The sequence below is a fragment of the Gossypium arboreum genome, chromosome 5, assembly GCF_025698485.1.
Source record: "Gossypium arboreum isolate Shixiya-1 chromosome 5, ASM2569848v2, whole genome shotgun sequence".
Classification (NCBI taxonomy): Eukaryota; Viridiplantae; Streptophyta; class Magnoliopsida; order Malvales; family Malvaceae; genus Gossypium; species Gossypium arboreum.
In genome coordinates, this window is record NC_069074.1 from 22,688,572 (window position 1) to 22,714,845 (window position 26,274).

Consider the following 26,274-nt stretch of genomic DNA (forward strand, 5'->3'; position numbering starts at 1 on the left):
AAATGATGTGTAAGTGTTTAGTTTCATTTTTATTATAGTTTAAACCATATTAGTGAGAGCTATATTCGAATATATTTCGGTTTTAGGTCAATTTATTTTTATAATAGTTGATTCTAGCTATAGCTATTTACAGGGGCAACGGCAGGGGGTTGATAGGGGCCCGATTCCCTAAAATTAGAAATTTAAGATTTGATCCTTTAAAATTTATGAAGTTTAAAATTAATATATGGTAAAATTACACTTTGACCCCCAAATGATAAAATTTTGATTTAATTATTTTAAATAATTATAAAAACATAAAGTGTTAAAAAGATAAAATTACATTTTAACTTTTATTCAATTTAATTCTAACTCAAAATTTTCTGAATTAAAGCTATTTGGATATATATTATTTATAATTACACATTTGTTTATGCTTATAACTTTTTAAAGAAAATTTAAATTATATTTTCTTAAAACATAAAACAAAGCGTACTACATAAATTGAAACGAAATTATATCACATCATCGTTTAATTAAAATTATATTATTCTTCAACCAACAAAATTTATATTATTAATGTTAAATTACATAATCATTCTTCAATAAATATTAAAAAGCTAAAAATAAAATGTGCATCCAATAATATAAAACTTAACATATCTAATAAGGATTAGAAGCATACTTTATCAAAAAGTATATATATATATATATATATATATATATATATTTCGGATACTTTAGCTAATTCCTATTCTCAATCCAAATTAACCAATAGTCAATTTTAATTTAAAAATATTAATTAACTAATTAATTAAAATTAAAACCAAAGTATGCTATCCTAAATAATTTCTTTAGCAAACGCAAGGTCAGTGAAAAATAAAAATGTCGGTCCTAGAGCATCTAATTATATAAAATTGACTACCATTTCCTCAAAGAGGAAGGAGATAGTGTTCTGTTTTTCTCAAGAAAATAAGGGTGTTCAAATCACTTGGAAATTTATGCTTTCATTAGGAAATGTGAACCAAAGATAGGAATTAGGTGCTATAATTGCCCTGTCCACCCACAAATGGCAATGCTTTTTAAAATCTTACAATAAAAAAAAAAAAAAACCTAGTTAGAAGAAATTTAATTATATTTGTGGATGATGAAATTGAAAATTGAAAATTTTTAAATATCATGGTTTTGCAAATCAATTTAATTAAGTTGGAATTCACACTAAATTTGATCAGCTTTGTTTAATTATGTTTGCTTTAAGGAGTTAGATGTGAAAATTATTGCTTAATTAATTTTTAAAAATTTTAATTATTAATTCTACTTTTTAATAATAAAATAAAAATAGTATCAAGAGAATTTTATCAAAGAAAATAAAACCAAAAGTTTAGAATTTTATCAAAATTATATAAATACACATGTGCTCATACATATTGTATTGTACTCAAACAAGTTTGTTTTCCCTTTGTAATAAAGGGCTGAAATAGTGGAGCCTTGTTTATTGTTTAGGGTTATGATCATTTAATTAAACAAAGTATTTGACTGTCATTAAGTAATTATAAATATTAAAATTCTGGGGTTCATGCAAATAAAGAAGAAGGAACCTTATTCCCCTTCAATAAGGGATGGAGGAGAGGCAATGACCAAGAGAATTTGAATCAAAGGTGGTCCTTTAAAGACAATAAATTAAAATTTTAATTATTCTTGCAAAAAGCTCTTCCCTTCTACTATATAAGCAACCCAAATTTCATCACCTAGACTCATAACCAAAAATATATTAAAATTTATTTCTTGTTAGCATCTATCCTTGTAGAGAGGTGAGGGTACCTAAGGCACAATAATGAAGGTATGAATATTTTAAGCTCATTTTTGTTTTGTAGGGTATAGCATTTACTTGGTTTTCAAGGAAGTAATGGTTAATTAAGCTAATTGTTATTTATAATAAAAATATATAAAAGCTACAAGTTAACCATGAAGTCTATAAGTAAGTAAATCAATCTGCTTGATTAAGGTATTTACTCTGTTTGAAATTCAGAGATAACCTTCTTCTTTAAACTGTCATAAGAACACTTGGGAACCAAAACAGTGAATCAGGGAGCGTCTGTAATGGATTAAAGACTTGCAACTTGCAAGCAACTAGGAAAGTGAAGTGATATGCATGCCTAGTTTGTGGGGTAACCCTAAGATCGTTAGGAAAGATTTTGTGATATAGGTTAAACACGGAAAGAGAGGCTGATAGGGCTATGCCTAGTAGTTTTAACCGAGTGAGTGGTCTCTGCGGCCATTTTAATAATATATGGTCTGTCATTTAGAACACGTGCTAGTCTTTGCAACCTTTGTTTTTCAACCCACAGCAGCTATATAAACTCCAACCCCCAAATTCAATTCCCCATATCTCTACCCCATCTCCTGGAAGAGGGACTTCATTGCTCTGAATCATTGCGTTTGGAGTATTGGGAAGTGTATAAATCTCAGTGTCAGTGAAAAACAACTGTCACTGCCATAACCGGACGTTGATACCTCAACGTCAAAGACCCATCACCTTTGATTTATTTATAGAGGAAGCTTGCAAGGCTATAGTTGAAGGGGTTCTATTCATCATTTCGTTTATCAGACAAGAAGGCGCAGGCTTAATTTTTGTTGGGTGTTTTCTTTTCTTTTCTTTAACAAAAGATGGGAGACGATGGAGCTGCAAGAAATCACCTTCACAACAACCAAGTGTTCGACCTCTCCATTGATGTGCTTCCACAAGGTGGGACCAAGTGCTATGATGACGACGGCCGCCTCAAGCGATCTGGTAAGTTCCACCAAGTTGTAATGATATGAATCTTTTTGGCTTTTTGTTTGCCTTTTTAAATTTTGTACTTGGAAGGTAAAAAGGGTCACTTACACATCCTATCGACGGGGTATCACCCATCGAAGTTCGAAGATGATTCTGAAATTTAAAAGCGCTTGGATAAAAACATTGCATACTGAAATTGAGTTTTATTGGTTGCATTTAAAATATAGTTTGGGTTATGGTTTAAATTTAGTTATTTTTAGATTTATAATATTTTATATTATGTTATTTTATATATTATAATAATTTATTATTTATAAAATTAAATATATAGTAATATATACTATTATAATATAAACATAAAAAATATTAAGATAATTATATATATAATTTTAATAGATTAAAATATATAAAATTATTATACATTAAATTAAAAATAATATAAATAATATGGACCAGTTAAAATGAATTTTAGTTAAATATATATAAATATAGTTGAGTTTTAATAAAATTTTAAGTTCATATTTTAAATTGGTTTAGACTTGAGAAGTATATCTAGTATTAATATCATGGTTAAGACCGATCCTAATCTAACCCAATTGATAAACACTTACTTGGAACTATAGGTGCTCATGGGTTGAGGTGTGTTGGGTTCGAGTCAAGCCCATGTAAGGCATCTAGACCATTTTTTCAAGCTTAGGCCCATATCGACCTGAAAAATAGGCTTACATTTTTGTCCAAGCTTGACCCAATTTAAGAAATGTGAACTTAGACCCGACTTAGTCCGCCCATATTTAAATTTTTAGATTAATTTTATTTTAAAATATTTTTAAAAAAATATAATACACTAAATGCACTAAAAAGGTAAAGTAAAAATCGTCGACACATTAAAATATTTATATTAAAAATAATACCATAAATATAATAAATGTTTTATTATATTAAAAAATAATACCATAAATATAGTAAATGTTTTATTGTATTAAATATATTTTTAAAATTTTATATTTTGTGTTAGGTTATTTAGTTGACTAAGTGTTTTTTTAGGTTTTGGGTAATAGATTTAATTGTTATTGGGTTAGTGATTTAATATAAATATAATATAAATAATTATTATTTTACCTATATAATTAATATAATTATTTTTATAATATAATATATTTGGGCGGATGAAGTCGGGTTTAGACAAAAAAATCTTACTCAAAACTCGAGCCATGTAAAAAAAAGATAAACATTAAAATTAATCTAAATCCTTTTTCGAATAAACCTTCGTACCTAGATGGGTGACTCGATCTATCAGCATGTTTGAATTCACATTTTTTTTTTCTGACCTTAACATCGCTGTTTTTCCTTTTCGGCAGGAACCGTGTGGACCGCTAGCGCACATATTATTACAGCAGTCATTGGTTCAGGGGTTCTGTCACTGGCTTGGGCCACGGCTCAGCTGGGATGGATCGCTGGTCCAATAGTGATGATTTTGTTTTCTTTTGTAACTTATTACACCTCCACTCTTCTTGCTGCTTGTTACCGCTCTGGTGACCCTGTTAACGGCAAGCGAAACTATACTTACATGGATGCTGTCCGATCAAATCTTGGTATCTATCTATACAAATCAAACTTTCACTTCCATTAGCAAATCGGATTTTCTTTTCTAAATGTTTTTAAGCTTAACATATTTGATTTTTGCTTTTTCAGGTGGGTTTAAAGTTAAGATTTGTGGGTGGGTTCAATACTTGAACCTTTTTGGAGTTGCCATTGGGTACACAATTGCATCATCAATTAGCATGATGTGAGTTTCCAACTTCAAATTTGTAGATTTAATGAAAGAATATATGTTTTTTTTTTTTGTTGGGGGGCTAAAATAGTTGGATGTTTTGATATAACAGGGCTATCAAAAGGTCGAATTGCTTCCATGCTAGTGGCGGTAAAAATCCATGCCATATGAATAGCAACCCTTATATGATTGCTTTTGGTATTGTTGAAATCATTTTCTCTCAAATTCCTGACTTTGATCAACTATGGTGGCTTTCCATTGTTGCTGCTGTCATGTCTTTCACCTACTCTACAATTGGACTTGGCCTTGGTATTGCTAAAGTAGCAGGTATTAGCAGCTCCGTTGCTACCACTCTTCGTTTTTCTTTAAGTATCAGTGTCCGACACTTTTATCTAATAACATTTTTTAATTTACTAGAAACTGGGAAAATTAGGGGAAGCCTGACTGGAATCAGTGTTGGAACTGTGACTCAAACCCAAAAAATATGGAGGAGTTTCCAGGCACTTGGAGACATTGCTTTTGCCTATTCATACTCCCTTATACTCATTGAAATTCAGGTATATATAATTTATCCAAACTATAATAATATTTCTTCTTAAAGCCGTTAGAACTTGTTCAACTTGAACAATATGGTGATTTTTTTTATAGGACACCCTTAAGGCTCCACCATCAGAATCAAAGACAATGAAGAAAGCAACCTTGATAAGTGTTGGAGTGACAACCTTGTTTTACATGTTGTGTGGTTGCATGGGCTATGCTGCTTTTGGAGACTTGTCACCTGGAAACCTTTTAACTGGTTTTGGATTTTATAACCCGTTTTGGCTCCTTGATATTGCCAATGCTGCCATTGTTATTCACCTTGTTGGTGCATATCAAGTTTACTGTCAACCTCTTTTCGCCTTCATTGAGAAAAGCGCGACCGAGCGGTTTCCGGACAGTGAATTCATTACCAAAGATATCAAAATCCCGATCCCGGGTTTTCGCCCTTACAATCTCAACTTGTTCCGATTGGTTTGGAGGACAATTTTTGTGATCATTACAACATTGATCTCCATGCTTCTTCCTTTCTTTAATGACATTGTTGGACTCCTTGGGGCACTTGGATTTTGGCCATTAACAGTTTATTTCCCAGTTGAGATGTACATTTCACAAAAGAAGATACCTAAGTGGAGCACAAGATGGGTTTGTCTTCAAATCCTTAGCATTGCTTGTCTCTTTATCACCATTGCCGCAGCTGCCGGTTCGATTGCCGGGGTTGTTCTCGATCTCAAGTCGTTCAAGCCCTTTGCGACAGTATACTAGTTCGGTAGAATTGACCCGGTATAATTCGCAACATTCACGGACAGTAAAAGGCGAAGAAAAACTGATCTTTTAGGAACAAATGAAGGTTGTCGTTCCTGTGCATATGAAGCCAGAATTTGCAGTTTTTAATTACCTTATAAATTCAACAAAAAATGGAGGCCATTTGGGTCACCATTTCCACTTGTAAGTTGCAACTTTCAATGTCACTCAATCCAAATGGAAAAGAATTGAACTCAAGTTGAATTTTTTATCATACAATTAAAGCTAGAAATTTAAAAACTTTACTGCATGGTTCATGCCAAAAACTGCTTAATATCTAGTGGGGAAATCCGACACCTCCATTAAAAGCAATATAGCATTGAAAGTGTCAAAGTGCACATGTCTATTCAACAGTGGCACCAGCTTATCTGCAAACAGAGACAACATTTATCCATTGAATTTCAGTATCTATCACCTTTATTGAATTTATTCTTTTTAAATAATGGTGATTTTTACTAATCCATAGGCCATAGGAACAGATTCTGATTGTCACTGTCCATCTATTAAACAAGGTGATGGAAAGAAGCTCACTTTCAGTGGCCCTCAATAGATTTGACCTTTTAACACTTGGACCCCTGGATTTTGGTGTTATTAAAAACTAAAAAGCTGGATGAAGTAGGAACCTTTTATCATGTTATGCTACGATTAGCCCAAATCTTTTACAAGCATTTACTTAGTGGACTTATCAGTGATCAATTTAACTTCAATTTCAAGGCAAAATAATTCACACCATTAGAATCTTGTTTGAGACTTATCTACTCCACTACTTGTGCTCCCACTTATTTCTAAAATGCCACTACCATGATATAATAATAATGCCGCCTCCTAAATGAGCCATTTTTTTTGGTCTTCAGTATAATTGAGAAACGTGCAAGTTTAAACCTTAAATAAGGCATAAAAGGTGATACGATGGACAATTCATCATGTGTTGCACATGTAAAAGCTCCGGGTTGTGGTGAATGGATGCAAAAAGTTAAGCGGCGGTAGTGACATGGTGAGGGGCTGCCGAAGGGCGTAGGTAGACAGCCGGCAGGCGCCAAGGATAGGCTGAAAGTGGTAGGCCCTGGATAGATGGATTATTAGTGGGTTGATACTAGTCATCAATGGGTCCATTTTGCCTAGTACTACTAAACTTTTTGAGTCTTTTTTCCGTATTTATTGGTAATGATTGTTTCCAGAGTTTTAGAGAAGAATCTACAAGTGAGTCTTTATTTTACTATTTCTTTTTTTTAATTTTCAAATGAATTAATTATTTTTTATGAAATACGAAATGAAGTATTGTTTTATATTATAAATTATGGGTAAAAGTTTTTAATTTATGGGTGGATTGTATTTCGATCTCTTTATTAAAAAGAAGTAAATTATTTTATATATTTTGAAATGTGTAAATTAATCTTTGGGTTAAAATTTTTTTTAAATGATGATGTGGAAGGTTAAATCTATTCTAAAATTATTTTTATGGGTAAACTATAAAATGAGCACTCAACTATGCCTTTCGTTTTATTTCAGTAACTCAAGTATTATTTTTTTAATTTAGTCACTAAACTTTTTGAAAATAAATATTTTAGTCACTAACGTAAGCTTTTTATTGGTCTAGTAACAAAATTAGCCTCTAATATTTGCACATTCTATCAAATTGATCATAAATATAAAAATTCAACAAATTTAATCATTGATGTTTATAAATTTGTCATTTTCATTTTAATTCTAAAAATCAAATAAATTTGACTCTCAACATTTACAAAATATATCAATTTAGTCCTAACTCTAAAAATTTTAAAAATGTTTAAAAATTATTTTAGCCCTTTAAAACCCATCGGCTCATTCATATGAGATATTAAAATAAGAAAATAGTATATTCTTTCAAATCACTTGCAACAATTTCTTTTACTATAATTTAAACTTCATAGTAGAGCAAACCAATTGAATTGGAACCTATCTGGAATAATTGACTGCATTACTACCCCAGCAGATAACATTTTTAATGTCTTTATTTTCTTTTGGATCTTAATTTTTTGTGTTTTATCCCAACTTTTTAGAGTTCTTTTGAAAATGACTTGGGGTACTTTTTTTTTTTTAATATCTCATATAAATTAGCCGATGGGTTATAAAGGGCTAAAATGATTTTTAAATATTTAGAGCTAGGATTAAATTGTCAGATTTTATAAATATTGAGGTCAAATTTTTTTTAGAATTAAAATTAAAATGACAAACTTTGTAAACATTGAGGATTAAATTTTAATTTTTTTATATTTAAGATCAAATTGATAGAATACGTAAACATTCAAAGGCTAATTTTTTACTAGACTAATAAAAAAACTCACATCAACTCAGAGTGACTAAAATATTTAATTTCGAAAAATTTAGCCACTAAATTAAAAAATTAATAGTTAAGTGACTAAAATAAAACAAAACGCATAGTTGGATGACCATTTTCATAGTTCACCCATAAAAGAAAAAAATTTGAACATGAATTTAATGTTCCACGTCATCATTTAACAAATAAAATTTAATGTACGGGCTAAATTTACACGTTTAGAACTATATAATAATTAATCAAACTTATTTTTTTAATAGAGAATCGAAATGCAATTCACCATAAATATACAGGCTTTTCATACTTTTACCAAAATCATCACATGATTTGCAGGTAAATTTTGTGTGGAAAAAACAAGAAAGTGAAAGGAAAAAAATTGTGAGAAAGAAAATAGTTTATGTGTATTTTATTTGAATAGTTAAAGTTAATAAAAAATGAAAAAAAAATTATTGACAATTTTTACTTGTTAAACCGTTAAAAGGAAAGAAAATAATTGATTATAACATTGTTACACTATACTCGTAAGCATGACGGAAGACCTAGCAATGCTGATGGCAAAAGTTGACAAAGGATTGAGCTGCCAAGGCTAACAGCAAGAAGACAAAGGATCGACGCGGTCAGTTCATTATACAGAGCAAGCAGGAGTCAATCCCATCACAGCTTGGACTTTAAGACTAAGAAAACTATCACCTGAAAGATAAGAGCAAGGTAAGTATTAAAATACCCAGATAGATATTTCGTTTCATCATCTCATTCACTAAACTCATCTCTGAAAATTCCTTTAGCATCAAAAAGCGACTCCAACGCCCTTTTAACTCATCCTTTGGTTTTGCAGATCGTATCAAATCTCTTGAAGTATCTTCACCAGCCCAAATCCATACTAGCTCAAACAAAACTCTGACAGATACATTAGACATCAAGCTACATACTTACGTGAATAGCTATATTTAATGATGCATGGATATTCTAGAGTAAACATGATTATAAATTAATTTATATTAACATATATCTAACTTTTTTTATGAGTTAATTGCGCCATACATCTTCAAATAACGGCTTTCATTCTAAATTGGTCCTCAAACTTCAAAATATTTCAATTACATCGCTAAACTATTAATGTTATACCAATCATATTCTTTTATTATTGAAAATGAATTTAACCATTGAATGACAGTAAAATATTATGTGACATGATTTGAAATAAAATCTTTAAATCAAAAAAAAATGTTGTCATAACTTATAAATCTCATATTCTACTTAATTTAAAATTTAATAATAATCGTCTTCCATATACGACCTGATAGAATTTCGTAGCCTGCATTGTTTGGGTTAGTGTGCAGGGAAATTTGGCAGCAACGCAATTTGTTTATCTTTCAACAAGCGGACTGTAGCACGGACAGGTTGATATCTCTTTCTTGGAATTGGACTTGTGGGGTTGAAAAAGCTGCGGATCGAATAAGTGGACATTACCTGACCAAGGATGGGTAAAAAAACAATATTGATGGAGCAGTAGAGGTCGGGACGAATCGCGCGAAGGATTGGAGTGTTATACGAGATTCACAAAGCGTATGGATTTCGGGATTTAGTAGGAACATTGGGATTGCATTGGTTCTTCATTTGGAATTATAGGCTATCCGAGATGGGTTGGAGGTGGCTCGAGGCTTTCGAAAAATTATGCTGAAAAATGTTTGTGCTGAGGTTTTGCAATTGGTAACATATTGAAATATGGCTGTTAACATTTGTTCACTAGGGAGACATACAAGGAGTCTACTTCTTCGATAGTGGGAAGTAATCGTTGGGCATATTTTGCGGGAGTGCAACCGAGTAATTGATGCGATGGCGAAATGGGTAGGAACGGAGAGATATATGCTACAATTATATTATACACCAAAGTCTACTTTATGAGGGTTGCATTGTCATATGCCACTGATCTAATTTGGTGAGAAATGCATATAGAATATTTTATGGTGGTCAATTGATTAAATATGATTCATTTGACTCACTTAAATTGATTCGATTTGTAAAACGCATGAAAAACTCATTTATTTGAAGCTTTAGTGACCTAGTGAAATATTTTAGTAAAACTAGAGTTACAAGATAATAATTGTAAATCCTAAACGATAAGCATGTATAGAGTTTAAATTCTTTAATACTCTCATCTAGTAGATAGGCACTAATCTTACTTGTTGATGTAATTCTATCTATACTGTTGGCCGGGGCTCCGACCCCCCTAAAATGAAAAATATTTCATTTAGGCCCTTTAAAATTTTTAAAATTTTAAATTAGTAAATGTAAAATTGCACTTTAACCCTTTAAATTAATTTAATTCTTTAAAAATTATAAAAGATATAGGCTATTAAAATGGTGAGATTGTATTTTTACCATCGTAAAAATTACAATTTAATTTCGACCTCCCAAAAAAAATTTTTAGCTTTTGTTTAGTTATAGTCCCCATCATTTGTAATCATTTAGTTATAGTCCTTCAAATTAATAGAATACTTTTGAGTGTATTCACTTAATTACTTAAGTATGTTATTACTCTTTTGGCTTTTCTGTTTAATATAAGTTCCTTTGTCTTTTCAAGTTTTGTTTTTGGTACCTTAAATTTTTTTTACGAGAATTCTCATTTTTTGAGAGTAAGATTGACTTAAGCGGATTTGAACTCAAGAAATTACTTAAGATTACACGGCTTTACCAAACTAAAGTTCTAAGCTCGTAACAATTGTAGAAGAATGTTTACACTACTGAAAGGTTCTATTTTCTATATGAACAAGGAGATAAAACCCCTAAGCCAAACTTCCATTCGAAAAATTGTAATGATAATTTCAAAATACAAAATAACTTTTTTTTATTGTAAAGCAATTTAATTATATTTTTAGATTTTCTTTTTAATTAAAAAATTGTGTAAACATATATTAAACAAATAAAACTAACACATGCATGGTGTGAATAATAAACTAATGTGTATATGTGTTGAAAGTTATTATAACATATTTTCTTTCAATTATATCTTTTTTATAAGAAAATGTTTAAAATATTTCATTTTATCAAATAATTAATCTAGAAAATTAATAAAATAAGATGATATTTGACATTCTTTTATCTTCCCTTGCTTATATAAAAGGTACTTACCCTTTGCTTTCTCTTACTTTCTTTTCCTTGTTTCAAATCAATCCAAACATAAGTTTAACTTGAAGCGCATTTAAGTACAAAAAGTGGAAAAGAAGAGAGTGAAAGTTGAAACCAAAGTAAATTTTGAATATGAATTGTATGAAAGAAAAATGAGATTTATTCTAAAAGAATTACTCTGTATATAATTAAATTATTCTAAATTGAAATTGTACATTTTTAAAAAAATTCATTTTCTTTCCACTTATTTTTTCAATCCTACCAAGCATTGAATGAAAGAAAATTACTTTTTTTTTCTATGTTTCCTACCAAACACAAACACATTAATGGAAAGAAATTATATTTTCATTATATTTTTCAACTCATTCAATCTTTCTTCCATTTTTCCAATTTTATTTTCTAATTCATCACACTTCGCCATGGCAGGGCATGAAGTCATTTGCTTGCATACAAACTGGAATCCACTGATACATTGTTGTCATATAAAACCAAAGCAAAATGAAGAGGAAAACAATAACGATTCTCAAAATTCTTCATTCAAAAGAAATAAAGGGTGAGGAAGCAGAGTGGGGTGAAGATCTATCTGCCATCCACACATGTACAAGTCCTTGGAGCCAATAAGTGAAAAGCAGTAACGTCTAAAGGAAATTTTCTAAATTGGCATCACTGATAACTTTTGATTACATCTTAATCCCCTAATAGCACAAACAGGCAACCTTCTAATCAAATACCTTTTATACTGAAAAGGAATTATTAGCTCAGTGCCTCTTTGCTTTCGATTCAATTTTAGAAACAGTCACTGCTGAAATCTTGTTGACCTCATAAAGTAACCCGGCCGAGAACAAGAAACTGCATTGAACATGAAGGTAGTCATTGGTAAGCAGTTTTGTAAAAAACAAAATGCTGGTTCGCCATTAGTTGTACTAACAGTCCATATTATTCATAAAGTTTCTCGTACCAAGCAAGTTTTTGTGCTTTTATACTCTGAGTGGCACTCATTTCCATAGCATGGAACAAACTTACTAGGAAGCATACTTTTCCTCATTTTAACATTCATGTTTAGTCATAAGCCTAAAACTTGTCAAAAGGAAGTCTAAGGTTCAAATCCATCACCCTGGCTTCACCATGACTCTATTCCATAGCAACTATTGGTTTCACTTTCACATCGGTTGGTTCTCAATTATATGAGGACTTTGCTTAAGCATATGCTTCCTTCCACATAAATTAAACTCATAAAACCACGATGTTCATGGATTAAAAAGTTTTTCATCAAGAAAACATGGTAGGAACATGAAGTATAATGCAGGTAATGAGTCAATTATTAACATTACCATGTTGTGATACACACTCGGTGGACAGTGCTAGCAGCAATCAGTGCTACAGCTTCTGCTAATATGACTGCCAAAGGAAACAAATAAGAGCAAATTCAAGTTAGTCTTCTTAACAAATGATAACTTCTGTAGCAGAGAACCCAGTGCATTGTAAAATATGAAAAAAGAACATGCTACTTATTAAGATGGATTCTTAAATTCCATTTTAAATGAAAAACTATGCCTGGTTGATAAAAAATAAATAATTTTTTCTTCCACATAAAGGAAAAAGTCAATATCGGGTTTCAATGAACTTAAGTAGCTGTTACTGAAACAAGGAAATTACGACACTTAAATATTAACCTCTGAGTTTCTTATATTTAACCTCTGAGTTTCTTACTGCTGTTGTTCAGTAGTGAAACTCATAAGCCATGAGTGGCCCATGCATGCTATATTCTCACCAAGGAAAGTTACAATAAAATGTTAAAAAGGTTTTTTGCTCTCTGACCTTTGTCACCATAACTAATGAAGAAGAAAAGAAGAGCATACAAATTAACTTTAAAAAAAGGGTATTTATATGCTTACCAGCACCCCAGCCGGTCTTCACTCCACTTGCTTCCTGGAAATTCCCAATGAACTGAAAGAACAGAAGTCAGGAAAAATATGGATTCTATCGCCAAATCAAGTAATGCAAGTCACACAAAAACAATAACTAGTTCATCAGCTAGTAAATTCACTAACAAGAGGATTCCCACTTGTAAAATCCAAAGAACATGATAGCTATAGGAATTAGGATCAACTTAATGTACTAAAATAACAAGAACAACAATTCATCAGCTAATGTATTCAAGGAAATTTGAAATTCATATCATAAATCAGAGGATTATGAATCTGGGTGATTAACAAATGAGAAAAGGGTAGATTCAGGGCCTCTAGAGACTCACTGTTAGTAACACAAGAAACAAGAGGGAGCTGATGAATCCTCCAAGTATTGTAAAAAGCTCCGACGATGCTAACTTCCCTCGATACATTTCTTGGAGTGAAAGAATGACAGTAAACAAAAGAAATGAATATAGCATCGAACTTCCTGATCCAGCCATGACTAACGATCTACAAACATGTGAAAATTTAGATAAACCCTATTTGAATCATGATCTTATAATCTACGTAAAATTTTGGATCTTCATCAAATAAAATTGGAATTCAACTTCGCAATCCAATAAAACCAGATGAAATTTCGGATCTCCTCAAATAAAATTGGAATTCAGCTTCGTAATGCGATAAAGTAAGATCAAGATTTGGAATGAATGCTAATAACATAAATTTTTTGAAAAAATTCTAAAATTTCCGTACCTTTTACGCCCTAGCAATGCCCTGATCCTCTCTGTCGCTCTGCCGATGCGTAAAAATCTCAGAACAAGGGAAGTAAATTTTTACTTATATATAGATATAATATTTCCAGTTTCATAGGTAATAATAATTAGGGGTAGTTTAGGGTTTTCAAAAGTTATTGTAATTAATTTCTTTTATCAATAATAAATAAATCTCAAAATTATTCATGAATTTTAATTAAATGTTGAAGGTTAAAATAATTTTTTTTAATTTTATACATCATATTTTAATTTAATTTAATTTTAGCTTTTTAAAGAAAAAATTCAATTTTAGTTTTCACAAATTTTTAATACTATTTTTTTGAACTAACTATATTATTTATATAATATTATTTTATGTTTACATGCATAAATGATTGTGCTTATCTAATATGAAATAAATTAATATATTTATTTCTTAAAATATAAACAATTGAATCAAAATAAAAGTTTTATACATACATTTGATCCATAATCAATTACATGTGTAATTGTGTATAATTATATAAAACCTAAGTTCATGTATCAAATTGTACGTTAAATCAAAATTCACATCTAGTTTTATATTTATCCCAAAAAGAGAGAAAGATTTTGGTTCTTGAACTATATTACTTTTATTATGTTAGTATTTGAAGTTTTTTAAAGTAATGTTTGAAAAGTCACTTAGTAATTGGATTATAATACAATTGCTTGTAATTACACAAGCACGACACGTTTGGATAACCATTATAATCAATAAGTCTCACTAAATTGGGTGTAATTAAAACGTCCAATTACACTTTCCAATGCTAAGGGAAATGTGATAATTAGAGTAATTATGCAGGTAATTACAGGCAAAAAAGTATTTTTATACAAGTTATAAAAATTATATTATAAGTATAGACATATATTGAGTGTTTGGGATGGTTATAGCAAAAATGTCTTATATTATAAATCTTAAAATGTATATTGTAAAAATATTTTGTATATTTTATAAAGTTATAATAAAAATTATATTATTTAAATATTAAAAATTTCTAAAGTTATGGTAAAAAGTTTATTATAAAAATAATTTATCTATTATAAAAGTGTTATAATATATTTATTTATAAAATTTATAATCAAGAAGTATGGACATAACTTACTTATGTGATCATACTATACAAAAAATAAAACTTAAGTTGAACTCTCTTGAATAAGAGCTCTATATAATGCATTTATTATTATTAAGTTTACAATAAATGATCAAAACTTAAACTTATATAAACTCGACACTTATAAATTCGAGTTTTATATAATGCATTTATTATGATTAGATTTAAGCTAAGGTAAATGATGAAGGCTTAAATATATCTAAACTGTACTTGAACTCCATATATTATAAAATTTAAACATCACTAAACTTGATGCATGTAAGTGTCAGAATTTCATATAATGTATCTATTATAGTTTTTGACTCTCAACTGTGAGAATCAATTTTAATTATTAAAAAATCGCATTTTAAGAAATAAAATTTGGTATACCCAGAATGAGAAATAATATTATATAATACAATATTAAAGTTAAAAAGCATAAAACGACATTTCAGTTCTAGTTTTTATTTGAAGAAAACTATAATTGCAATTACATTTTGTTTTTTTTTTCTGCTACCTAACTTTTCTTTCTATTCTGATTTTTTGGGCACTATTTTGAAGTTCATAAAACCAGATTGCAAAATAAACAATACATGTTTATAAGATTATCTTAGTAGTTTGATCTTTTCATTTAAATGAATTTCTTTTATTTATCAATTCTCCTATTTTCACTTTTTGTTTATTTTTCTAATATAAATGTATTTTTAATAATTATTTGTTTTACTCACAAAGTAAGTGTACATAAATATTCAACCATTAATATATGGTTAAATGATGCTGTTACTCTCCGTGCTTTGCATAAGCTGAATATTTAATCCTTAATGAATTTTAATTTTTATATTTTTAATTTGATCAATTTTAGTCATTCTATTTTTTAAAAATTTAATTTTAACTCAAACATTAACAATTAAATTCATTTTATTTAATTCAACCATTAATTTTGCTATATGTAAATTTGTAAATTTAATTCATGTTCTTCAATTAAATTATTTTAGTCCTTATACTTTTCAATTTTGAAATTTCTATCTTAACGCAAATGATAACCGATAAATCTATTAACTGATTTTTTTAATAATATGTGAAGATAACAAACCGATATGACATTACCCATGTGATAGTATGTTTGTTGTATCATTTTGAAAATAACATATCTTAATAAATTTAAGAGTTATTTTTAATCGTGACTAAGATTTCTATATTCAAAAAATACAAAGACTAAAAATGATTAAATTAAAGTACAAAAATTAAATTCGCAAAAAAACCGAATAGCAAGACGTCCAATAAGAACATTTGAACATGCCGCATGTCATGTTATCATTAGTTGATATATTGTTTCGAGATAAAATGAAGCACCACTTTTATTAAAAATTTTAGTACCTAAGTGAAGCAAACTATATACTTTGGAGACCTGTTTAAGCCTATAAATATCAACTTTGAATACTAAGCCATCTGGGGCCTATAAAATGTAAACCTAAGGCTGGATTCTTTCAATAAAGCAAAAATCCTTTTGAACATGATTTCTGGCTTTGTAACTAATGAAGAGCCATACAAATGAATTCCCATAATAATAAATTCGTAAATTCCTTTGGAGGGGAAAAAGAAAATCTCAAGCATTGATTTTACCCAAAATCATTCAAAGCAAAAGCCCTTAAATCAAAGCAAAAATTTTACCCAAAATTTTCCTGTTCGTCAAAAGCTTTCCCCTTTCCAATTCTTAGGCTGTCAAGCATGGAATTACAAACAAAGAAATAGGAGAGAGCTGCTAAAAGATGGAGTTGAAGAAAGCATTAGATTTATTTTGTATTGAGTTGAGGTTGCTTGGTAATAGCAAAGTCTAGAGCTGAGGAGGAGAAGCAACCGATTGAAGGAGCAATGGGTTTCCTAAAAAGGGGAGTTGGATGATCGATTTACATGCCGAATTCAAGTACTAAAATCTACATTAACCCTATATAGCCAATATGAGATCCTGCATGGGCAAATTGAAATATCAATGTCAATACACATACCCGTGTCCCAAACTCTTACCTAAGTTGGAGTAACAAAGTTTTGTACCATTCCTTCATTTAGTTGCAAAAATACACAATAGAAAAACTACAAGGAAAAAAAATGCATGTAACTAACCGAAACAAAACACACAATGATTAGATCCTTCAACAAAAAATAAATATTAGATCTTTTTATTTACTTTAAAGCTGTATCATGACTAAAATGTCACTCTTTGTCAATTGACAAACTTTACTTTCATGGTGAAGCCTATCGTGGTAATGAATAAAATGTCACTCTTTGTCTGTTAAACTTACTACTCTTTCCAATTTAAATCTGTACAGCAATTTACATTAACCTTTATCATATGTTAGAGGACGAAGAAACTTACTTTCCCATGTCTGAGGACCTTACAGGGCTTTTTGATCCATTCGCTCGTTCCAGTTGAGGCAACGAATCAAACTGTGGAACCAATCACCAGTTTGATCGCATTTATTGACAGTTGGAAGGGGGTGCTGGCTCATGGATATTCTGACAGAATGTCCTCGTGAGAGTTGCTGCCTTCTTTTCCCATCAAAAGAAACCCAAGCATTACTCCTAGCGTCATCAGGTATCTGTGAAACCACAAACAAAATTGTGTCTCAGTGCTTTATATAATGCACATAACTTGGCTAAGAAGTTTCCTTCAAATGCAGATATTGTGATGTTATTGTTAAAGAAATCTGAGACGAGATGTGGCAAATTCATACATTTTTTATGCCTTGTTTAGCAACAAGTGCTCTAAGCTCGTGCAAAAGAAATGATCTTATTCTCATATGCCAATGAAAACTAACATGGTTAACCAGGGATTAGGAATAGCAATAGAGGAATCCTTAAATAATATAGCAAAGACTGGATAACGTCAAATTCTTGAAAACAAAACAAACCTTTCACATGAAGTTTAGAAGGGTGGACTCGAATGCCGATGGACATATATTATCATACCCACACCTATATAATGTAGGTAATATGCCGACAAACTAAGAGGATCAACAGACCGAACTTAAAATTGTTCTTCCCATGTTAACATCTTTTGACAAGCATTGAGCCATCATGCACGACAAAAAGAAGTAATTAACCTTTTCTAATATGCAACATGATAAACAACATTCAATTGAAAAAAATAGAATGTTAACCTAGTTTGACGGCTTAAAGCAAAAAATGTACAGTAGTTTAAACCAAAGCATAAAAGAATTCTACTTTGTTCTCATTTTGGGGAAAAAATTATAAAATAAACTATAAGCGCATTTACCTTCAATTCAAGCCTTGCAGAATCTGGAAGTATAACAGGTCTAAATGAGAGGGAATGTGGGCAGATAGGAGTGAAAAGCATGCAAGGAACATTTGGATGAACCTGCATCAACAACAGTATCTTGTTACTTACAGGATAACCAGTGATACCAAAAATGGTGTAATATAAAATAAACCTCACGTGTATCTCTGAAACTTGAAAGGACAACCTACCATGGAACCTCCAGCAGCTGTAGAATAAGCAGTACTCCCTGTAGGAGTAGCTACTATGACTCCATCACCTTGCACCTAGAGGCATATCAATGACATTATATTAGAACGAAGCTTTTGTATATTTTAAGGCCTCAATTAGGGCCACAAATGGCTGCCATTTTGCATCCAACTAATCCTCTTTTAAACAGAAAGGGGGGGGGGGGGGATTCAATTAGTGAAAACAGTTGTTACAAAATCAGTAAAATAAATCATATTAAAACAGTTTTATATTATTTTACAGCCTCAATTAAGCGTTATTGGCTGCCAGCCATCTTCAAATGTTATCTAAAAAGAGAAATGAAATCAGTATAAAAATACAAAATTACCAAAAATATATATAAAGAGAACAAAATATTATTAAAATCCAATTAAAAAGTAAACTATCAACACTAAGAAAAATATGGGGAAAAAACATTTTATTAAATAAAATTAAAATAAAAGCATTGTAATCAAATATGCACATAATAAAATACAATAAATATCAATCAACTATTAATTTTGTGATGAAAAAGAATAAAATATATAGAAGTTAAAAGCATAAATAAAAATTTGCTCCGCAGCTAAGCGCAGGCAATTTTCTGATTTTTAGTTAAATGAAAGCGTCAGAAGGTCATAAAAGATTGGCCACCTCTGAACTTATTTTAGATCGTACATTTTAACAACTAAAGCATAAAAAAAAAAAGGAAAAAAGAAAAAACGATAATTGAGGCTAAAATTTTTTTTCTTTATCTTTTCATGGAAAATAATTAACTAACCTTCGTTATTAGTCGGTCATGTTCATAACATTCAATCTTAGAAAGGTATGGATTAGAACCCCGATCAACAACGACCTCATTTAGGACATCAAATATTTTCCCTGGAACTGCTTTACCATTTCGAAAAATCTCACACCGTAGGCGCATTCTAAGAGTTATGTAAACACCTTCTGCTGTGTTATTACCATGGATAACCTGTTTCAAGTCTTGCCTGTAGTCTTCAAACTATAGTAATAAATAGTTAGAAAGTATTGAACATATAAAAAATCATGAGGAAACTCAATATCCAGTAACAAAGATCACATAACTGGACAACTTACAGTGTGGGAAGTGAGGAATCCAAGAGATCCAAGATTAAATGATACAACAGGTGGTACAGCACCTCTAAATAAATTTGATGCATGCAATATAACCCCATCGCCACCCAAGCATGCCACAAAATCAACCCTCTCATGGAGATCACTGTCATGAGAGCATACAATAAGTAAGATTCTAACTCAAGTTTGAGGAATACTAGATTGTCAACTCTATTGCACATTAAATCATAGTGCTACCTGGTATCTTGAGTGTAAAAGGTTTGAACAAATCCAAACCCAGGGATTCTAGCAAATATGTCATGGACCTCAGGTTCAACAAGGACATTCATTTTCTCTTGATAATACAAGAAAGAAGCAACCTGAGCATCAAACACAAAAATGCAGTTACAACTGCTACATACCAAACGAACAACCGTATCAACTGCAGAAAAAAATGGGATGCATTTGCAACTGCCAGTTCAAGAAACTATCATTGCTCAAGTTAGATTTTGAAGATGTTACTTATTATGCCTTACATTGACTTCCTAACAACAAGATCCTTTGTCAACCACCTGTTATTATCCACAACTTACCCTCAACATGTCACAAGTTTAACATACCAATTCCCCACTCTACCTCCATCTATGTCTATCAAAAATTCCAATGAAAATTGAATACTTGTATAAGAAACAAAAACAACAATACTAAGAGGATTGAAAACTGAAACCAATTCAAATAGTACCCTAATAGTTGGAACAATTCAAGCATGCAAAACATCAAGGTTACAAGTGTCTACATTCAGCCCCATCAACATCCACGGAATCTATAAGTCTGATCCCAGTGTCATTCCGGTTTCAGATTATGCATGCACAAACCAATAGAAATTAGAACTGACTAACATAGAAATACTCTAATAGTTACTTTTCAAAGTGCAAGGAGGTAATTATTCGCATTAACAAACAAATTCTTCATATGGTACCTCTTTAGCTTCTTTCATCAGTTCGGGTCCCAGCTTCTTTAACAGTAATACAGTCTTTGGTGTAGACTTCCACATAAGCATCTGTTGTTGGGTGCTAGGATGAGTGAAGGCCAAGGAAGATTCAGTCACCTTTTCCCTGGCACAAGAGAACCCATCTGTCCGCACTAAAAACATCTCTGCTTTCTTTCTTGACTGCACTCTTACAACACCAGTTGCAGAAGCACACATATTTCCCTCAATTGACACCAATTCATCATCGCTTGAATAGGAGGAGGCATTTCCATTGCTCTTCTGGATCTTGCTCAAAGAGTTAGATGTAACATGCCCATCGGAACTACTGTCTAAAGTTGCGACCTTGGTTTCAGTCATGGAATATCTCTCACCTTCAACAAATCCATTCACATTTAGGCTACTGGAAGCATAACTAGTTCCATTCATGCGTTTCTCATTGGCAGCAGCAAGGTTCTTATTCTCTTGAGCTTGATTTTTAGCACTAAATACTCCGTTTGAACTTTCAGTCTCTACAAGCCCTGATTTAGCATTAGCATGAACCACCTCACTTCCCCATGTTCCTCCAATAGAAATCTCTCCTGAAACAGGCTGGATCTCCAATCTTTTGAGCTGACGATTAAAATGCATTGGAGGAGAGATCTTTTTACTCCTTAGAAACTTGGACATTTCTTTTCTAGAGAAAACATTGCAAGGAGGAAACTGAGCCTGTAGAGGATTGGCATTCTGATAGATGTTAATCTTTGATCCATTCTCATTATCAACTGCTTCCCCAGATGTCATAACTTGGCTGGGAATAGGGTCATTGTTGGCCTCACAAATTCTGTGATCTTCTTTATCGCTGTCTGAGAAGGCTCCTTCTAGATGTTCCCCATTAGAACTACAAATCAAAATTGAACTTTCTTCCAATAGCTTATTTGTCTCTTGTAACTTGAACTTTTCTTCTTTACTAGAAGATGGCCGAAGTGTTCCCAATCCATTTGCGTCCAGTGACAATGCATCACTTGGACTTGCTGACTGATTTGAAACAGATGCAAAGCGAGTCATGTACTGCTGCCATCTGGAGACCATTGCAGAAGTTCTCCATACTCCTTCCTTACTATGGAGATAGACTGGCTTTTTGTTGCAATCTGAAACCAAAGACGCAAACTTCTCAACCTGCTCCATGGAAGGTGCCGTTCCAACCTCCACCGGAATTTTTACAAATTCAACTTTCCCAGATAAAATAGCATCATCCAAGGCTGATTGATAAAAGTTGTCCTTTACAGTCTCAGCTCTTAGATCAACAATGGTTTTAAATCCTTTGTCAATCAACCACTTCAGACCTTCCTCTGTCACTTGACCACCCCTCCAAAATTCTATTTCACAATCTTTTGACTCTACCTCTTCTTTAGAGGTGGACCAACAAACAGATTGCCAGTTGGCGAACAATGTATGGCATGGATGGTTATCCTTGCGTGGAAAACCCAAATCGTAACAAGCATTCTTCAACCTTTGCAACTTCCTCCAAACATTCAGACTTCGATAATCATCAGGTGTCAAATAGTTCTCAAGAGCGACATGTAAGCTCTCACAACACCTCTTCATCTCACTCCTGAAAAGAGCAAGTGGTGGAAGCTTATCCTCCATAACACGCATATCTGCCATGCGAAAAGTATTCATAACTGAAACTCTTCCAGAAAGAACATCTTCTCTTCCTTTGTTCAAAAGAGATAGCATGCAACCAAGCACAGACACAATCTTATCCTCTGCCACTGGTTTTTCCTCTGGTGTGAAATCATATGAAACACTACATTCACCTGTTAGTGGATTGCATAGAGTCTCCATCAAAGCGGTATGGAGCCTTTCAGCTGCTCTAAATATTCTACAATAAGCCTCAACTTCTGCAATATCCCCAGGAACTGGACCAATCCACCGTAATTGTGATACATCATGAGACTGGGCAGTCTTCTAATCCAGATAAAGCAGTGTCAGATGATGCAAGAAAAGAGAATCCAATTTCTTCTCTATGGAAAATAGACATTAAACACAGCTAACAAAAACAGTCTAAAATTTTGTTGTGTGGTGGTGTTGGGGGAAGAGCAGCAATGTAACTCAAATGTATTGATACAAATTATTGGCATCTAAAGACAGAAACAAGGCACCAACAAGCGTTGGATGCAATGGTAAGGCACATTGCACTCTCAAGGACCTTGGAGATGCATTGTTGAGAGGGGCAGCCATGAACCCCAAACATAGACTGTTAAATGGACATCGAGGATAAACAAAAAAAGATGAAGACAAGGCATTAAAAAAGCTTAGAGAAGGATAATATTGACCAATTATTGTTGCTGTTTCATTATGCTCCGCAGATATGCATAAAGAATGTGGTTAATTCACAGGAGGACATGGATTGGATGTCACAACAGAATATCAATAATCACTGTATTTAATCCAGCATGAGTTCAGTAAAATGCTTGAGAGAATCAAGAGACCTTTCTTCCTTTTTTAAAGCTACTTCCAGCTCTTTTGTTCATACCAAATAGACCTTAATGGCATATTCAGGAACAAATTTATTAGTGCGTATTTTAACAGAAACAATGACAAGGATCATAATCAGCTAATTCAGTGAAAGTAAAAAATCACACCATGTTAGCAGCAATAGGAATGACTAGGCTTTTCTTACTTAGAAGAGGTATGAACTATTAAACAAATTCTAAAATTGAGATATTGCACAAACAATACTTCATACAACAAAGCAGGAACCCACATTCAGCTCATTCAGATATTGCCAAGCTTCTTACATAAAGGAGGGAGGGAACTATCCTACATCAACTAGCTAAGGATTAGACTATGGCTACATAAAGCAAATAACCACCTTCCCCTCATGAGACACTTTTTCTCAAATGGCAAAACCGTGAGGACAGTCTTCTCCAAAGCAGACAATACTTAAATACTTAAATGCAGACGCAGTCCATTGCATCAACTAGTTGCCATAGAAGTAGCCAGGCTTTCCTACTTTAAGCAGGTATGAAGCATGAACTATCATAAAAATCTTAAATTTGAGAAATTGCATAAACAAATAATTTATAGAACAAAACTGGAACCAGGAATCGAAGCTCATATAGAACATATAGAAGCCATAGATCAGCATTGCCCTTAAGGTTCTTAAACTAAAAGCAGGAGCAATTGCAATGTCTATACAAATCAAAATCAGAGTATTTCCAACAAATTAGATAACACCAGCCCTAAGACTATGCCAGTCATTACAACCGAGTAATATTTGTTTCAATAACAAAATACGATTGAAACTAACATAAAAGGCAGGAAAAAAAAAAGAAAACAAAGTGAGAGGAAAGTGAAAAAGAATTAAGTGAGAGAAAATAAGAAGAAAAAACCTGGGAATCCAAACCGAGATTGACAGAGAAAGACTTGGATAACTCCGCCTTCACTTTAAGCGCAAGACGCACACTTTCCATCTCTAGAGGATTGAATTTTAATTATTTATCAGAAAAAGTTATTTTTCATAAAAGTACGTTTATGTCAGCGCAAAGTCAGGGGACGTCTCAGCAAAATGCATCTCTAGAGGAGCATTTTGTCCCACCCCCAAAGGTCACTTGACTGTTTGAACTCTAACGGTCAAAAAAAACTATAAGAGGCCCCTCCCCCTTTTCATTTTTTCACACAATAGTCTTCTCACAATTCTCTCTAATTTCTCTCCAAATTCTCTCAAATTTCTTTCAATTCTTATTAAAGCTCTTTTTAATTTTGCAAAAAAGCTCTATTTAATTTTTTTTGAATTAGTTTTATTTTTTAAATTGTAAAAATATTTGATCGCATTAGCAATGGCCGGAGAATTAATTCATCTCGATACGAAACACATCTCCGTCGATCAAATGACAATAGTAAGTGATAAGTTTAATTAATTTTTGAATAGTATTTTTTTTCATTTATGCAATTTTAATTAATATTTATTTTATAATCTTTTTATAACAGTCTGTAGATCGGGTGTTGTAATGATATATCTATAATATGTCTGATCCTCCATTGCCGTTCATAGAGAATTACCTGCAGGAAGCGGGTTTTTGGCACATGGCCACGATAGGCCAGAGGTGCAAGTTGGACCCGAAACTAATCAGCAAGTTGATAGAGAGGTGGAAACCCAAGACGCACACTTTCCATCTTCCATGCGGAGAGTATACTATCACTCTAGAAGACGTACAATTGCAATTGGGATTGCTGGTCGATAGGTACGCAGTCACCGGGCCCGTTCAATCTGCTGATTGGGGAGTTCATATGCTATGAGCTTTTGGGTGCTATTTTGGATAATCTTAACGGAGGTCGGATCGAGATGAGCTGGTTACGAGACACATTTTCGGAGCCGGATAATGATTCGACTGAATTAAAGAATACGATATGTTCGGGCATACATTCTTGAGATGATTAGAGGTTATCTGATGCCGGACTTGTCACGAAACCACGTACATCTGAGATGGCTGCTGAAACTCGTTGATTTTAGAGCAGCTGGTGAATTAAGTTGGGGGTCTATCGTGTTAGCAACATTGTACCAAGAGATGTGCGGGGCGACGCAACCGAATAAAGCCAAAATCAGAGGATGTTTATCACTACTGCAATCATTGGCACGGTTTCGCTTTCCATTTTTACGTCCTCGAGTGAACCACCCTTATACATTCCCACTAATAACGAGGTAAATTTTATATTAGATTTTACAATTATTACGTAGATTTAAAATATGATTGTATGCTAAAAAATTATTAAATTAGGTAAAACCATTCGGCAAGTTATGTTGGAATACCCACATCTCTTGAAGATATACGACTTCTATTAGACCAACGATCAAAAGCACAAGTAAGTATTAAATAAAATATATATACATAATAAAATAGTCATTTCGTATTTAGTATTTAGTATTTAGTATTTAGTATTACGTATATAACTAATATTTTTATCATGTTCATATAGTTTCAATGGACACCATACGAGGATCCGGCAATTCGGGCAGTAATTCTGGATGAATTTTTTCAAAATTCGAACATTTAAAATGTGAAGGTCCCATTGGTCAACTATTGTAACACTCCTTACCCAAGACTGTTGCCAGAATCGAGCACGAGGCATTACTAAACTTAATCTATCACTTAAATAGTTTTAAATTGTTTATTTAAGCTTTTGAATGTGCTACCATTCTGCGTCAGAGTCGCCTAAAATTCATATCTTGAGTTTCAAACTCAAATTAAGATCCGTAAATTTTCCTGAAACTAAACTCATATATCTATCTATTAATTTTTTCATAGATTTTGACTTGGCCAATTAGTACAGTTTATTAGTTAAAGTTTCCTGTTTCAAAACTCAACTGCACTAACCTCTTCTTACTACGAACCATGTTTCTTCCTGTAAAAAATTCATATCACTAAGCCGTTTATTTCTCTTAAAACTAGACTCAACAAGGATTATAACCATATAAAGTACACCTTCTAATTAGTTTTTTTACAATTTATGGTGAATTTCCAAAGTTGAAATAGGGGATCCAAAAATCGCTCTGACCCTGTTTCACTAAAACTCAGATATATCATAAAATATAATACCTTTACCTTTTTTGCTTATTCCA

At 31.9% G+C, this 26,274-nt stretch overlaps 3 protein-coding genes across 7 annotated transcripts; 1 reads left to right on the forward strand and 2 right to left on the reverse strand.

The window, feature by feature from the left end:
* The first annotated feature begins 1,691 nt into the window (after window positions 1-1,691).
* LOC108480094 (amino acid permease 3) lies at window positions 1,692-6,065 on the forward strand. The gene is made up of 7 exons (XM_017782946.2): window positions 1,692-1,819; window positions 2,647-2,770; window positions 4,114-4,347; window positions 4,448-4,541; window positions 4,639-4,853; window positions 4,944-5,083; window positions 5,175-6,065. The coding sequence occupies exons 1-7, from the start codon at window positions 1,814-1,816 to the stop codon at window positions 5,826-5,828; spliced, it is 1,467 nt and encodes a 488-aa protein (XP_017638435.1). The 5' UTR covers window positions 1,692-1,813; the 3' UTR covers window positions 5,829-6,065.
* A 5,768-nt stretch (window positions 6,066-11,833) lies between these two features.
* LOC108480806 (uncharacterized) lies at window positions 11,834-14,095 on the reverse strand. 2 transcript variants are annotated; one of them, XM_017783916.2, is made up of 5 exons: window positions 13,977-14,095; window positions 13,568-13,733; window positions 13,209-13,260; window positions 12,645-12,711; window positions 11,834-12,162 (listed from the first exon to the last, which is right to left on the reverse strand). In XM_017783916.2, the coding sequence occupies exons 2-5, from the start codon at window positions 13,721-13,723 to the stop codon at window positions 12,072-12,074; spliced, it is 366 nt and encodes a 121-aa protein (XP_017639405.1). In that variant the 5' UTR covers window positions 13,724-13,733; window positions 13,977-14,095; the 3' UTR covers window positions 11,834-12,071. The 2 variants fall into 2 exon arrangements, with proteins under 2 accessions (XP_017639405.1, XP_052883679.1); XM_053027719.1 differs by having other exon boundaries at window positions 13,568-13,656; window positions 13,977-14,048.
* Window positions 14,096-16,722: 2,627 nt separating this feature from the next.
* On the reverse strand, window positions 16,723-24,355 carry LOC108480414 (NAD kinase 2, chloroplastic-like). Of its 4 annotated transcripts, none has more exons than XM_017783408.2 (9): window positions 24,047-24,355; window positions 20,661-22,619; window positions 19,940-20,061; window positions 19,706-19,847; window positions 19,386-19,610; window positions 18,592-18,666; window positions 18,380-18,481; window positions 17,480-17,702; window positions 16,723-17,071 (listed from the first exon to the last, which is right to left on the reverse strand). In XM_017783408.2, exons 1-8 carry the CDS (start codon window positions 24,125-24,127, stop codon window positions 17,499-17,501), a joined length of 2,910 nt encoding a protein of 969 aa, XP_017638897.1. In that variant the 5' UTR covers window positions 24,128-24,355; the 3' UTR covers window positions 16,723-17,071; window positions 17,480-17,498. The 4 variants fall into 4 exon arrangements, with proteins under 4 accessions (XP_017638897.1, XP_052883517.1, XP_017638896.1 ...); XM_053027557.1 differs by having other exon boundaries at window positions 20,661-22,616; window positions 24,047-24,345; XM_017783407.2 differs by lacking the exon at window positions 16,723-17,071 and having other exon boundaries at window positions 17,247-17,702; window positions 24,047-24,352.
* Between the last annotated feature and the right edge of the window lie 1,919 nt (window positions 24,356-26,274).